Here is a 17,356-nt window from a genome sequence, read left to right on the forward strand (position 1 = left end):
TGTTGTTGGCTTAATGGTTAGGGTGGCAGGCTTTGGATCCGAGGGTCCTGAGTTCAAATCCTGCTCAGCTGTTGAATTAATACCAGGTGGGGTTAACTTGACCTGTCATCCTTCCGAGGTCGGCACAATGAATGCCATCATGCTGGTATCCTGTGTCAGAGTGGCGAGGATTGTGCCCAATAGCCAAGGAGACTGCTTAAGCAGCAGCAACGCTCTGCACAGAGTATGGTCCCAATATCCTCCTCCTTACTAAGTGGGATTATCAATTGTAGTTTTGAAGGTGATTTGTAACTGTGCCACATGTGAGTTGTTGTGGGATTGTGAGTGTAGTTATTTTATATGAGAGGAGAATTTAATACAACTTACAGCAGGGAAACAATCACGATTCACTGCAGGAGGATATTATCTTGTAAGAGGGGTGAAGTGGACTTTCTTAAAAGGGAAATGGCTGTTCGGATGAGTAAGATGAGGCTAATGAAATATGTACGATGCATCCACTCACCAAGGATGCAAGGTGTCTTCTTGGTTCAGATCTTTCAAGTGGACGAACCTTGCTGTAGCAATACGACAATTACATTCAAATCAACTTGATATTGTAATCTTCCTGTTGTGAATGTCGTGCTCAGGCCAGTTGTTTTCACGCCATCTCTCCACTTTGTCTTCTTGAACATGTCCAAATTAATTTTGTTTCAATATGTCTCGTGTTTCCAATTATCTTTCCTCATCACTTATCTGTTGTAAAACCCATTGATTTGTTTGTTCTTCTTTCAACCCATTCAATGCTTCAGAGTCCTCTGTAGTACCACAAGTCAAAGCTTTCTATTATTTGTCTGATTTCTTTCCTCAACACCCAGCATGATTCTGCTCATCAGTTGCGATTGGGAATATCACGACGATTAATGAGAAGTTTTAAAATCATATAAATTTCCGTCTTATCATTTTAACGTTGTTGGCAAATAGGGGACATTATTATCAGTTTGTCGTCGATCAGTTTTGCATCGTCGACAAAATTGTTTATTATCATTTGTAAGTTGCTTGATTACTCACCAAGTTGTGTTTTTGTGCACCATACGGTCCTGTAAGGGACACGAGTAGAGAGGTCGAGGTGTTCCGGCAAAAGCAAAACAAGTGATCAGGAACCTTTTTCAAATCACGGCTTCTCAGCGGGCAGATTCACTACTGTCCAACCACGTGACGAGCGAAATGAGAAAACCTCAACTCTGATTGAGTTTATTTATTTTTCTCTCTGATATGTACTTAAGTCAATCACACACACTCGGACAATGAGGCGGTCACTTCTAGCTCCATCTCCATAACTCCACCACTCTCGTCTCTCCACCTACCTCGACCCACTCAAGCCACATCCTACGTACCTATGAAACAATAGGTACCTATTATATATCTTATTTTAATTTTTTTTTTTAATTGTTTGATGTAATATATAATTTATATTTGTGTGGAAATATATCTTGTACTGACTTAACTCCATTATTTAGTACTAGCAAATACGACGCATCTTTTGCTGACGAGAATACAACCAAAGGGGGGAGAGAGGGAGGGGTGGGAAAGGGAGAGGGGGAGAGTGAGGAGGTGGAGGGGGAAAGAGAGTAGGGGGGGAGTGAGGAGGGGTGGGGAAAGGGAAGGCAGCGAGAGTTGAGAGGAAGGAAAGGCAGACGTGCGGTGGAGTGTTAATTACGATTCATACTGTCTCATCAAAATGATTCTGCGTAGGATAGCAGTGAAGATGGAAACAAAATAATCTCTGAAATCCATTTTGTACCGGTCATACTATAAATACTGCCCAGAGATAAACATCGTCCGGACATGTCCGGAGACAAACACTGCCAGGACATAGCCAGAGATAAAGGCAGTCAGATCAGGTTCGATCTGTGACCTGCTACAGGTACCATGTAAACCTGTACTAACCTGTTCCATGGTCGGGTTGTCGGCGACTAAACCGTCTCCCCCACCAGGTTTTCTGGTGAGGAGGGTGTTTGGATATGGACACCCAGCAGGATTAAAAACAAAACCTGTCAAAGGGCGGAGGAGCTCCTTGTGAGCCAACGGCCATCCATATCTAGTGCCCAACTGTGTCTGCGGACGTCCTCCTGCAGTTGGGTTACTTCTTATTAGGAGGTTGGTGGCAGGATTTGCACTCCGGCCACCGTAAAACCCTTCATTACGCAAAATGCAAAAACGCAAAAAAATCTGAAAACCCACTCCGTGGGAGTACCTCCTGTGCAGCTTCCCTTCGCAGGGCAGCTCACCGGATGACAGGATTGGGGCAAAGCCTTCGGGACCCCCAATCTTTGATAGGAGGGAAACCACGGGGTAACATCCCTGGGTCAGATTGCGGGAGAGTGTGTCGGAGTGGTGCTGAGGTGTCGTCCACCAGACGGCGGTCTCCTTGGGTTAACCTGAGGCGGTCCCTTCGGGTGGGTGCCTGGAATGTCCTATCCCTAAGAGAGGATGATCACCTGTCTCTGTTATCATCTGAGCTCAAGCGTTTGGACATCGGGATTGCAGCTCTCTCTGAGGTTCGGAGACCGGATTGCGGCGAGATAATGGTGGGTGGTTAAACCTACTATTGGTCTGGTCGCTCTGATGGTTACCATACCCAAGGAGTTGCTGTAGCTGTGTCCAATAAGCTGACCCCAATGATAATTGAGGTAACACCGGTCAACGAGCGTATTATGAGATTAAGGATTCGCCACTCCTTAGGTGTCATTTCCCTGGTCTCTATTTATGCTCCGACTGAGGCGAGTGATCTCACCGTGAAGGACACATTCTACGCCACACTCGAGTCTGTGGTTGATCAGTGCCCCAGATGAGATACACTTCTAGTCTTGGGGGATTTCAATGCATCGACTGGAACTGATAGGGATGGTTATGAGGTGTGTGTTGGTCCCCATGGGTCAGGAACTATGAACCAGAATAGCACTAAGTTCCTTGACTTTGCAAGAAGTCATGGACTTAGGGTGGCTGGTTCATGGTTTCAGCGCCCGCAAGCTCATCGCTGGACTTGGTATTCCAACGCTGGCGGTGTGGCAAAGGAGATTGACCATGTCCTCATTGACGGTCGTTGGAGGATGATCCAGAACTGCAGGGTCTACCGGAGTGCTCAGTTCCTCAATACTGACCACAGGCTTGTTGTAGCAACTCTAAAGCTGCACCTTAAATCCTGGAGAATGATACCATCCCAGCCTAGGCTGGATGTTGCCAAGCTCAGGGATGAGAGAGTAGCTGAGGAGTTTGCGAACAGGCTGAGTGGACACTTGGGGGGTCTGGGTGCTTTGGGGGGTCCTGAAGAGTTGTGGAGCACCTTCAAGACCACCATCCTTGATGTTGCCGGTGGATGCCTTGGAGTTCACCGCAGGGCAAAGAAGATTTTTTTCTCTCAAGGGACACTGGATACCATTGACCAGAGTCGCAGGGCCAGGCAGAATGGCAGAGCTGAGCTGTTCAGGGAGCTGAGGCGTAAAACTGTACGTGCACTGAGGGTGGACAAGGAGGCCTATGTGCGAGGAATCTGTGAGGGGGTAGAGCATCACCTGTGGACAGGTGATTCTCGTCCCGCTTACAGGGGAATTCGCGCATTACGTTCATCCAAGCCCAACCCTCGGAGCACTGCAGTTCGAGCAGAGAGTGGTAGGCTCTTGACAGAGGAGTCTGAAGTGAAGGTCCGCTGGGCCGGTTACTTTGAGCGGTTGTACCAGGCTGATCCCCCAGCTGTCGAGTTGGACGTCAAGGGTGTTACAATCCCTGTTGCTGACCCTCGAATCAACTGTGGTCCACCATCGCTTGTGGAAACACGGGCTGCGGTGAACCAGTTGAAACGGGGAAAAGCTCCAGGGATCTGTGGCATCCATGCTGAACTTCTCAAGGCTGGTGGAAATGCTGCACTCGTGTCGTTGCATGCAGTTTTGTGCTCTGCCTGGAAGACAGGCATCATCCCAACTGACTGGAAGAGGGGCCTTGTTGTCCCTCTCTGGAAAGGGAAGGGTGATCGCCAAGACTGCAACAACTACCGAGGGGTGACGCTGCTCTCAGTGCCGGGCAAGGTCTTTGCTCGGATAATTCTTGATAGGGTTCGCCACCATCTGCTTGAGCACCAGCGTCCAGAGCAGTCAGGCTTTACACCAAAGAGGTCAACGATTGACCGTATCCTTGCACTTCGTGTCCTCACCGAACGCAGACGAGAGTTTCGGCAGGGGCTGCTTGCAGTCTATGTTGATCTCTGTAAAGCGTTCGATTCAGTGAATCGGGATGTCCTCTGGAGGATTCTTGGTCTTCGTGGGGTGCCACCGAAACTGATCGATCTGATGTCTGAACTCTACTCTGGTACTGAGAGTGCTGTGAAGTGTGGTGGTACCATCTCTGACTTATTTCCAGTTGTTACTGGAGTCCGTCAGGGATGTGTACTTGCCCCCACACTTTTCAGCACTTGTATGGACTGGATTTTTGGGAGGATGTCGGAGAGATCAAGTTGCGGTGCATCGTTTGGCAATGTCAAGATCTCAGACCTTGATTTTGCAGATGATGCAGTCATCTTTGCGGAGACTTTAGACATCCTCTTGGGGGCCCTCGAGGTGCTGAATGAGGAGTCGGAGCCGTTGGGATTACGGATTTCTTGGGTCAAAACTAAGATCCAGGCTTTCGGTGACATCTTGGATGCTGCTGTCCTGTCTGTGTCTGTTTGTGGTGAGGATGTTGAGGTCGTGGATAGATTCACTTACCTTGGCAGTGATATTCATGTCTCCGCAGGTTGTGAGCCGGAGGTCAATAGACGTCTGGGTCGGGCCTGGGGAGTCATGGATTCACTGGATCATGGGGTGTGACGCTGCCGGTGCCTGTGCGGGAGGACGAAAGTCCGAGTCTTCAGGTCCTTGGTACTTCCAGTCTTGCTCTATGGGTGCGAGACTTGGACTTTGACCAAGGATCTGAGACGGAGACTTAATTCCTTTGGTACCAGGTCTCTTCGGAGAATCCTTGGCTATCGCTGGTCGGATTTTGTGTCCAACGAGCGGTTGCTGAGAGAGACTCGGATGAGATTTATTACCTGCATAGTCCGTGAGCGTCAGTTGCGGCTGTATGGACATGTGGCTCGTTTTCCTGACGCTGATCCTGCTCACCAGATTCTCTCAGCGAGGGAGTCTCATGAGTGGAGGAGGCCAGTGGGCCGACCACGTGCCTCATGGTTGCAGCAGGTTGACCATCATCTCAAGGAGATGGGAATGGGCCTGGCATCTGCCTGGGGGATGGCCAGACGGAGGCCCCTGAAGTACCGGCGGAAAGTGGACGCAGCGACGCGCTGTTCTGGCACATGCTCCCATACCTGACCTGACCTGACATAAACACTTCCCGGACATCTCCAGAGACATATGCCGCACGAAGACAAAAACCGTCCAAACATAACCAATGTCCGGATACGTCTGGGGGGGGGGAGATATATATATATATATATATATATATATATATATATATATATATATATATATATATATATATATATATATATATATATATATATATATATATATATATATATATATAGAGAGAGAGAGAGAGAGAGAGAGAGAGAGAGAGAGAGAGAGAGAGAGAGAGAGAGAGAGAGAGAGAGAGAGAGAGAGAGAGAGAGAGAGAGAGAGAGAGAGAGAGAGAGAGAGAGAGAGAGAGAGAGAGAGAGAGAGAGAGAGAGAGAGAGAGAGAGAGAGAGAGAGAGAGAGAGAGAGAGAGAGAGAGAGAGAGAGAGAGAGAGAGAGAGAGAGAGAGAGAGAGAGAGAGAGAGAGAGAGAGAGAGAGAGAGAGAGAGAGAAAAAAAAAAAAAAAAACTTTAAAAGGGAAAATATACAGATGTGGACACACACACACACACACACACACACACACACACACACACACACACACACACACACACACACACACACACACACACACACACACATTTTCGGGAATTGGCTGAGTGGAGTCAGTGTGATTACTGACTACAGTTCGTACTGTATACAACCCAAGAACCTTGAGTAGCTATCAGCGAAAAACAATGTTACATTTATATAGACGTTTCAATGAGATAAGGTCATTAAATTAGGCTGTTAATTATCTTCAAATTTGGTAATTTAATGAACCCAAACACCCAGTTTTCATTTGTGTACCACCTTGGAGTTCCCTTAGTATGAATGCAGAGTTATGGTTTTGGAGTTGTGGAGGACACACACGCACACGCACACGCACACGCACACGCACACACACACACTGACTGACACACATTGACATTTACTATTATAGATTATTGTCATGTAATTTGTGAAAATTCACTTAATTTGCTCACCAATCTTAACAGTTCCTTTAGATCTATCAAGAGCTTTTCCAAAAATGTTTTTACCATGAAGATTGAAGAGATTGGGAGACAATGCACCATTTTCCCTTTTCTGATTTAGAACCATTTTGTGAGTTTGAAGTAGATCTCATACTGCCAAAATTTGTCCATGATACAAGGTTTTATCAACTCAATTATTGATGCTACACGCGGCCTTTAAAGTCTGTCATCTTGGAATTGATGGTGTCTTCAACCTCAGATGATTAAGGACTAAAACAAAGTTTGTGAAATTGCTGATCCATGAGCAGCCGTTTGCTGTTGACTGCATGCTTATGACACAGTTTGGAGGAATTTCAGACCAAGGCTGATTGCTTTCTTAATGCAGCACATCAGTTTGGATTCAGGATAAGTCTTAAGAAGACAGAGGTTATGACTTGCAGCAATGTCTAGGAGCTATTTGCACTGCTGTGTTAGTGAAGACCGATGAGTGTTCATTATACAGTATGTTGATGAGAGGTTTAGTTATCTTGGCAGCGTAATGACACAGAATGCATCCCTCAACGAGGAATCGGTGCTCACCTTGCCAATAATAGTTGTGCTTTTGGCAGACTGACAAAATGTCCCTGGCAAGATCAGGGTATTAGGATGCAAACCTAAGTAGACATGTACCATGCTGTTGTACTGGCAACTCTGTAATTATGGGTGAATGGCTTGCACACTGAACCACTCACACATCAAGGGTCTGGAGCAATTTCACATGCGACGTCTTCGTAAGATTTAGATAGCAGGATGCGATGCATCCATATTAGTCATGTGCAATGCAATAGGGATCGAGGCAATGCTGATTAAGACCCGATTCTTCTATGCTGGTCATTTGATGTGTGTGAGTGTGCATCAGGGCGTGGTGCCAGCACGCCAGTGTGCATCAGGGCATTGCAATTGCTCATTTTAATGGGTGCCAGTGCTATTCATTCCGAACACGACTGGCTCGCAGTCTTCTTCTGATGTCAATAATTGTCCATAAAACAAAATGTACGTGATAAACATGTTTGCCTTTTTTTTTTCTTTTTTCTTTTTTTTCAGTCTGGGTACGAAGAGCATGTGGACAATGCAAATCCTGAAATTCACTCAACATCAGCTGGTGAAATTGAAAAGTGAGCATTAGTATTTTTCATACAGTGCTGTGATATAGTTATCACAGACAAAGTGTTAATAATTCAAAAAGGTACCAATGGCTGGTTAATGTCATTTCTTATATCTTTAATTGATTTAAAGTGAAGAACCATCGATTTAGGGTCGGGCTAGATCAGGGTAATTTGTATGTATAAATATTGGGGAGGGAAGGGGGTGTATTGGTGGTTAAAGTGAAAGAAATATTTCCAAAGTCTAATCGTTAGTCTTTATTTTAATTTGTCGTTTTGGGCATTAGCATTTTGTTAGAGCACGAAGGCAAAGTAAACATAAAGAAGTCTGACTGTTGCTTTGCTTTGCAGAGTAATGAGCATTCCTTTGTCAACCTTCAGTTAATAAAATGTATAAATATTTGTAACTTTGGAATCCAAACAACATGTCCAAATAAACTTATCGAATTGCGATGTTCATCTGGTGACCAGGTCGTATTATTCAGTTTTGGCAGTCATTCATGTCTATTACAGGCAAATTATGGGAGATCCCTGTGCGTTGCCTTATAATTGACACAGTTTTAATTGGTTTGAAAATGTTAGCGACATTAAAGGTGCAGTTCCTTTTATTTAAATGAATAATAATGAATCAAAAAGGGCTTTGCGCAGACAAGTGTCGTCTTAAAAGTTGTGACTTGAATTGTGAGGGTTGTTCGTTGTTGACATAAAGCTTTTCTTGTAAAACGTTAGGATAATGGTGCATTGCTGGAATTTTGTGCAATAACAGATAATTACAAGTATAACAAGACATGGCAATGGTGACCAACAAGGTTACATGTTTTGTGGAACACAGGTGTGTTAAGTTCCTTGTGAATGAGAACATACAATGCTGAAATTCACAGGACATTGTCTGCACAATTTGCTGATGTGTCATTCATGTAGTTGTGTGTTTAAATGATGGCTGTGGATTGTTAAATGATGTTGAGCATTCTCAGATGTAATGAACCACTGCCACTCAACCAAACATTGAGCATCATTCTCGCCGGAAATTCAACAATGTTAGTGAAAGGTGAGTACGGTACCAAAGTCCTCATGTTTGATCAAAATGTAACTTGTGTCCATTATGATCATTTGGGAGGGGAGGGAGTGGGGGATGGGTGAGCTTCAGGACATAATTCCCTCACCACGAAGGTGAAGGAGGTTGTTTTCACCCCTTTCTGTCTTCTTATTACTTGCAAAATCGAAGATTTTTCAACTATATTGTTCAGTCGATTTTGTTATTCTGTCTCTTTGTCAGTCTGTTTGTCGCCAACAAGTTACAATTTTAAAGGTCAACACAGGCCAAAGGTCAAAAACTTTGATGAGATTTCTAAAATCCTCAATTTTCATCTGATTGACTTGAAATTTGAAGAGGATTTATATTTCAGGTCACTGCATTGAACGAACCAATTATTTTTGAGGTCAACAGAAACCAAAAGGTCAACATAGGCCCAAGGTCAAGAACTAAATGCGGTATTTCTAAAATCCTCAATTTTCATCTGATTGACTTGAAATTTGAGGATTTATATTTCAGATCACTGAATTTAACTACCAGTTGTGTTTGAGGTCAACATCGAACAAAAGGTCAACATAGGCCCAAGGTCAACAACGAGGGCTGTATTTCTAAAATCCTCAATTTTCATCTGATTGACTTGAAATTTAAAAGGATTTTCATATCAGGTCACTGAATTCAACCACCAATTACATGTGAGGTCCACATTGGCGAAAAGGTCAACATCAGCCCAAAGTCAACAACTTCGATGTGATTTCTAAAATCCTCAATTTTCATACCATTGACTTGAAATTTAAAGACAATTAATATTTCAGGTCACTGAATGCAACTCTTCTTCTTCTTCTTCTTCTTCTTCTTCTTCTTCTTCTTCTTCTTCTTCTTCTTCTTCTTCTTCTTCTTCTTCTTCTTCTTCTTCTTCTTCTTCTTCTTCTTTTTCTTCTTCTTCTTTTTCTTCTTCTTGTTCTTCTTCTTCTTCTTCTTCTTCTTCTTCTTCTTCTTCTTCTTCTTTCGGCTCACTCCCGTTAGGGGTTGCCACAGCGGATCAACCGTCTCCATTTCGCTCTATCCTCCACATCTTCCATTGACACTCCAACCACCCGCATGTCCGCCCTCACCGTATCCATGAACCTCTTCTTTGGCCTTCCTCTTCTCCTCCTGCCTGGCGGCTCCATCTTCAACATCCTTCAACAACAACATTCAACATTCAACATTCATTCTCCCGATATACTCCGCTTCCCTCCTGAGCACATGTCCAAACCATCTCAATCTCGCCTCTCTCACTTTGTCTCCAAACCGTCCTACCTGCGCTGTCCCTCTAATATACTCATTCCTTATCCTGTCCATCCTCGTCACTCCCAACGAGAATCGCAGCATCTTTAACTCTGCCACCTCCAGCTCCGCTTCCTGTCTTTTTGTTAGTGCCACCGCCTCCAAACCATACAACATAGCTGGTCTCACTACCGTCTTATATACTTTCCCCTTCACTCTTGCAGCTACCCTTCTGTCACAAATCACTCCTGCAACTCTTCTCCACCCACTCCATCCTGCCTGCAATCTCTTTTTCACTTCTCTCCCACACTCGCCATTACTTTGGACAGTTGATCCCAAGTATTTAAACCCATCCACCTTCCCCACCTCAACTCCTTACAACCGCACCATACCACCACCCTCCCTCTCATTTACACACATGTACTCCGTCTTACTCCGACTGGCTATCATTCCCCTTCTCTCCAGTGCGTACCTCCACCTCTCGAGGCTCGGCTCAGCCTGCTCCCTACTCTCCCTGCAGATCATGATGTCATTCGCGAACATCATAGTCCATGGGGACTCCAGTCTGATCTCGTCCGTCAACCTGTCCATCACCATTGCAAACAGGAAAAGGCTCAGAGTCGATCCTTGGTGCAATCCCACTTTTACCTTAAACCGGTCCATCATTCCTACTGCACACCTCACTGCTGTCACACTGTCCTCATACATATCCTGCACGATCCTCACATACTTCTCCACCACTCCCGACTTCCTCATACAATGTCACAACTCCTCTCTTGGCACCCTATCATAAGCTTTCTCTAAATCCACAAACACACAATGTAACTCCTTCTGGCCTTCCCTATACTTCTCCATCAACATTCTCAAAGCAAACATCGCATCAGTGGTGCTCTTTCCTGGCATAAACCCATATTGCTGCTCACAGATCATCACCTCTCCTCTCAACCTAGCTTCCACTACTCTTTCCCACAACTTCATGGTGTGGCTTAACAACTTTATCCCTCTGTAATTTCCACAGCTCTGCACATCACCCTTATTCTTGAAAATCGGAACCAGTACACTTAATCTCCACTCCTCCGGCATCCTCTCACTTTCCAAGACTTTATTAAACAATCTGGTTAACAACCCCACTGCCATCTCTCTAAAGCACTTCCATGCCTCCACTGGTATACCATCTGGGCCAACCGCCTTTCCACTTTTCATTTTCTTCATAGCAGTCCTCACTTCATCCTTACTGATCCACCCCACTTCCAGATTCACTATCTCCACCTCTTCCAACCTTCTCTCTCTCTCATTTTCTTCATTCATCAGCTCATCAAAGTACTCCATCCACCTTCTCAACACACTCTCCTCGCTCGTCAGCACATTCCCATTTGCGTCCTTTATCACCCGAACCTGCAGCACATCCTTCCCAGCTCGGTCCCTCTGTCTTGCCAATCGGTATAAATCCTTTTCCCCTTCTTTTGTATCCAACTTCTCATACAACTCGTCATATGCCTTTTCCTTGGCCTTTGCTACCTCTCTTTTTGCCTTTCGCCGCCACTCCTTGTACTCCTGCCTACTTTCTTCATCTCTCTGACTATCCCACTTCTTTTTCGCCAACCCCTTCTTTCTTATACTTTCCTGTACTTCCTCATTCCACCACCAAGTCTCCTTATCTTCCTTCCTCTGTCCAGATGTCACACCAAGTACCTTCCTAGTTATCTCCCTCACAACTTCTGCTGTCGTTGCCCAATCATCCCACCCATCTTTACCACCATCCAACGCCTGTCTCACCTCCTCCCTAAATTTCACGCAACAGTCTTCCTCCTTCAGCTTCCACCATCTGGTCCATGGTTCAGCCCTCACTCTCTTCCTCAACCTCACCTCTAAAGTCATCCTACAGACCACCAATCGATGCTGTCGAGCTACACTCTCCCCGGCCACCACCTTACAGTCACTAATCTCTTTCAGGTTGCATCTCCTGCTTAAGATGTAATCCACCTGTGTGCACTTTCCTCCACTCTTGCATGTCACCCTGTGTTCCTCCTTCTTGAAATATGTATTTACCACTGACATTTCCATTCTTTTTGCAAACTCTACCACCATTTGCCCTTCCACATTTCTCTTGTTGAGACCGTCCCTACCCATCACCTCCTCATCCTCTTTATTCCCTTCCCCAACATGCCCATTGAAATCTGCTCCAATCACCACTCTTTCATCCTTGGATACACTCTCCACCACTTCATCTAACTCACTCCAGAAATCTTCTTTATACTCCATCTCACACCCCATATGTGGGGCATATGCACTGATGACATTCATCATCACCCCTTCAATTTCCAACTTCACACTCATCACTCGGTCAGACACTCTCCTCACCTGCAATACCCTCTTGACATAATCTTCCTTCAGGATTACCCCGACACCATTTCTCCTCCCATCCACACCATGGTAGAACAGTTTGAAACCACCTCCAATGCTCCGAGCCTTACTCCCCATCCACTTTGTCGTTGTACACACAGTATGTCCACCTTTCTTCTCTCCATCATATCAGCCAACTCTCGCCCTTTGCCAGTCATCGTCCCAACATTCAGAGTTCCAACTCTCACCTGCACACTTCTTCCCTTCCCCCTCTCCCACTGCCTCCGGACTCGCCTTCCCCGTCTCCTTCTCCTCCTTCGCCCAGCAGTAGCACAATTTCCACTGGTACCCTGCTGACCACCGGTACCGGTGGCGGTCGTTGGTAACCCGGGCCTCGACCGATCCGGTATGGAGATTCGTTTTGTTGTCCGCATAATGATTTGGCATAGGTTTTTATGCCGGATGCCCTTCCTGACGCAACCCTGGTCGCCTCTTACGACACACAGGGATATGGTACACCTATTCTAACCGGGGCATATACCGGGCCCAGTCCACTGGTACTCATTTTGCCGACCTCAGAAGGATGGCAGGCTGAGTCAACCCCCTGGTGTTTTCGACTTGGTATATATATATATATATATATATATATATATATATATATATATATATATATATATATATATATATATATATATATATATATATATATATATATATATATATATATATATATATATATATATATACACACAATATACATATATATATATATATATATATATATATATATATATGTATATATATATATACACAATATATATATATATATATATATATATATATATATATATATATATATATATATATATATATATATATATATATACACACAATATACATATATATATATATATATATATATATATACACACAATATACATATATATATATATATATATATACATATATATATATATATATATATATATATATATATTAATTCAGTGTCCCAACGGGGCTTGAACTCAGGACCTTTTGGGTCCCAAGCCACTGCCCTAACCACTGTGCCAACACCAGGCTTGGTCACTGAATGCAACTCGCCAATTCTTTTTGAGGTCAACCTCGACCAAAAGGTCAACATCGGCCCAAAGTCAACAACGTAGGAGTGATTTCTAAAATCCTCAATTTTCATGCGATTGACTTGAAATTTGAAGAGGATTTATATTTCAGGTCACTGAATTCAACAAGCGAATTCTTTTTGAGGTCAAATTTGTTTGATGGATTTTGCAAGTATCGTGCTCTGCACAATGTCTTCTGTCTGTTTGTCTGCTTGTCTGTTTGTCTGTTTGTGTCTGTTTGTCGTCTGCAGGTCACAATTTTAAACCGATCTTCACAAAACTTCACCACATGGTGGAGTTTGTCATATGGAAGAAGCAGATTGTTTTTGAGGTCAAAAGGTTAACATAGGCCAAAGGTCAACAACTTAGGTGACATTTCTAAAATCCTCTTTATCTGATTGACTTGAAATATGAAGAGGATTTTTTTTTTAGGTCACTGGATTCAAACAACAGGATTCCAATTATTGGATTCCTGGATTCCAGTCACTGAATTCCAATTATTTTTGAGGTCAACATCAATCAAAAGGTCAACAACTAATGTGGTCTTTCTAAAATCCTCAATTTTCGACCAGTTGACTTGAAATTTGAAGAGGACTTTTATTTCAGGTCACTAAATTAAACTACCCAATTATTTTGGAGGTCAACATGGATGAAAAGGTCAACAAAGGCCAAAGGTCAAAAACTTAGGTAAGATTTCTAAAATCCTCAATTTTCATCCGAATGACTTGAAATTTGAAGACGATTTACATTGCAGGTCTCTGAATTCAACCAGCTAATTACTTTTGAGGTAAACATCGACCAAAAGGTCAACATAGGGCCAAGGTCAACAACTAAGGGTTTTTTTGTCAGTGGACAAAAGTGGTATTTATAAAATCCTCAATTTTCCTCCGATTGAATTGAAATTTGAAGATTTTCATTTTAGATCACTGAATTGAACCACCAATTATTTTTAAGGTCAAATTTGGCCAAAAGGTGAAAAAACGCTCAGGGTCAACAACTTAGGTTGTATTTCTAAAATGCTCAATTTTCATCCCATTGACGTGAAATTTGAAGAGGATTTTCATATAAGGTCACTGATTTCAACCAACAATTGCTTGTGAGATCCACAATGGCCAAAAGGTCAACACAGGCCTAATTTCTAAAATTGGCAATTTTCATCCCATTGACATGAAATTTGAAGACTATTTATATTTCAGGTCACTGAATTCAACTAGCCAATTATTTTTGAGGTCAACCTCGACCAAAAGGTCAACATAGGCCTAAGGTTAACAACTTATGTGTGATTTCTAAAATCCTCAATTTTTACACGATTGACTTGAAATTTGAGGAGGATTTTTTTTCAGGTCACTGAATTCAACCAGCCAATTATTTTTGAGGTCAACATGGACCAAAAGGTCAACATAGGCCCAAGGTCAACAATGAAGGTGGTATTTCTAAAATCCTCAATTTTCATCCCATGGACTTGAAATTTGAAGAGGATTTGCATATCAGGTCACTGAATTCAACCACCAATTATTTTTGAGGTCAAATTTGTTTCATGGATTTTGCAAGTATCGTGCTCCACATGACATCATCTTTTCGTTATTCTGTCTCTGTCTGTCTGCCTGTCTGTCTATCTGCCTGTCTGTCTGCCTGTCTGTCTGCCTGTCTGTCTGCCTGTCTGTTTGTCTGCTTGTCTGTTTGTGTCTGTTTGTTGCCTGCAGGTCACAATTTTAAACCAATCTTCACGAAACTTCACCACATGGTAGAGTTCGTCATATGGAAGAAGCCTATTGTTTTTTTGAGGTCAAAAGGTCAACATAGGCCAAAGGTCAACAACTTAGGTGAGATTTCTAAAATCCTCAATTTTAATCCAATTGACTTGAATTTGAAGAAGATTTTCATATCAGGTCACTGAATTTAACCACCAATTATTTTTGAGGTCCACTTCGGCCAAAAGGTCAACATCGACCGAATTTCTAAAATTGTCAATTTTCATCCTATTGACTTGAAATTTGAAGATAATTTATATTTCAGGTTAATGAATTTAGCTAACCAATTATTTTTGAAGTCAACATCGACCCAAAGGTCAACAAAGGCCAAATAACAACAACTTCGGTGAGATTTCTAAAATCCTCAATTTCATGTCATTGACTTGAAATTTGAAGACGATTTACATTTCAGGTCACTGAATTGAACTAGCCAATTATTTTGAGGTCAGCATGAACCAAAAGGTCAACAACTGAGGTGGTATTTCTAAAATCCTAAATTTTCATCCGATTGTCTTATAATTTGAAGAGGACTTGTTTCAGGTCACTGAATTCAACCACCAATTATTTTGGAGATCCACATCAGCCAAAAGGTCAACATAGACCGAATTTCTAAAATTGTCAATTTTCATCCGATTGACTTGACATTTGAAGAGGAGTTGCATATTTGGCCATTGAATAAAACCACCAATTATTTTTGAGGTCAAATTCGTTTTATGGATTTTGCAAGTATCGTGCTCTGCACAATTTCTTCTTCTTGTTATTCTGTTTGTCTGTTTGTCTGTTTGTCTGTTTGTCTGTTTGTCTGTTTGTCTGTTTGTCTGCTTGTCTGTTAGCGTCTTTTTCTTGCCTGCAGGTCACAATTTCAAACCAATCTTCGCAAAACTTCACCGCATATGACAAACACATGGTAGAGTTTGTCATATGGAAGAAGCCTATTATTTTTGCGGTGAAAAGGTCAACATATGCCCAAGGTCAACAACTAAGGTGGTATTTATAAAATCCTCAATTTTCGTCCATTTGACTTGAAATGTGAAGATGACTTGTAATTCAGGTCACTGAATTCAACTAGCCAATTACTTTGGAGGTAAACATCGGCCAAAGGTCAACAACAAAGGTGGTATTTCTAAAATCCTCAATTTTCCTCCAATTAACGTGAAATTTAAAGAGGACTTGTATTTCAGGTCACTGAATTCAAGTAGCCAATTATTTTTGAGGTCAACCTAGGCCAAAGGTCAATAACTTAGGTAGGATTTCTAAAATCCTCAATTTTCATCTGAATGACTTGAAACTTTAAAAGGATTTCTATTTCAGGTCACTGAATTCAACCAGCCAATTATATTTCATGTCAACATTGACCAAAAGGTCAACATATGCCCAAGGTCAACAACTAAGGTGGCATTTCTAAAATCCTCAATTTTCATCCAATTGACTTGCAATTTCAAGAGGATTTATATTTCAGGTCACTGAATTCAACCATCAATTATTTGGGAGGTCCACTAAGGCCAAAAGGCCAAAATAGGCCGAATTTCTAAAATCCTCAATTTTCATCCGATTGACTTGAAATTTGAAGATTTTTTTTCAGGTCACTGAATTCAACCAACCAATAATTATTCTTGAGGTCAACATCGACCAAAAGTTCAATATATGTCCAAGGTCAACAACTAAGGCAGTATTTCTAAAATCCTCAATTTTCGTCCAATTGACTTGAAATTTGATGAGGACTAGTATTTCAGGTCACTGAATTCAACCATATAATTATGTTGTAGGTAAACATGGACCAAAAGGTCAACATAGGCCAAAGGTCAACAACTTAGGTGTGATTTCTAAAATCCTCAATTTTCATCCAATTGACTTGAAATTTGAACAGGATTTATATTTCAGGTCAATGAATTCAACCAGCCAATTATTTTTGAGGTCAATATCGACTAAATGATCATGTCAACAACAAAGGTGGTGTTTCTAAAATCCTCAATTTTCGTCCAATCGACTTGAAATTTGAAGAGGATTTATATTTCAGGTCACTGAATTCAACCAGCCAATTATTTTTGAGGTCAACTTAAACCAAAAGGTCAACAGAGGCCAAATTTCTAAAATTGTCAATTTTAATCAGACTGACTTGAAATTTGAAGAGGAGTTGCATCTATGGTTATTTAATTTAACCACCAATTCTCTTTGAAGTCAATTTGTTTTATGGATTTTGCAAGTATTGTGCTCTGCTTGATGTCTTCTTGTTTGTTTGTTTGTTTTTCTGTGCAGAATATCTCAAAAAGTTATGGATCGATTCAGATGAAATTTTGTGGACAAGTTGACAAAACCCCAAGGATGAACTAATTCGATTTTGGTGAAGAACTGGATCCGTATCTGCCGACTAGAATTTTTAAAGTAAT

The 17,356-nt window shown here is 42.3% G+C and overlaps 1 protein-coding gene across 7 annotated transcripts in view; it reads left to right on the plus strand.

Moving 5' to 3' along the window:
• Positions 1-17,356, plus strand: part of LOC147016548 (palmitoyltransferase ZDHHC1-like) — a 129,978-nt gene that overhangs the window by 40,719 nt on the left and 71,903 nt on the right. For all 7 annotated transcript variants that reach the window (XM_085845287.1, XM_085845289.1, XM_085845285.1 and 4 more), the window contains one exon: positions 7,400-7,470. In XM_085845287.1, coding sequence (XP_085701413.1) covers positions 7,400-7,470 — 71 coding nt within the window. The remainder of the gene's footprint in view (positions 1-7,399; positions 7,471-17,356) is intronic.

The sequence above is a fragment of the Eptatretus burgeri genome, chromosome 11 (assembly GCF_056783735.1).
Source record: "Eptatretus burgeri isolate ZD-2024b chromosome 11, Ebu_testis_v1, whole genome shotgun sequence".
In the NCBI taxonomy this organism is placed as follows: Eukaryota; Metazoa; Chordata; class Myxini; order Myxiniformes; family Myxinidae; genus Eptatretus; species Eptatretus burgeri.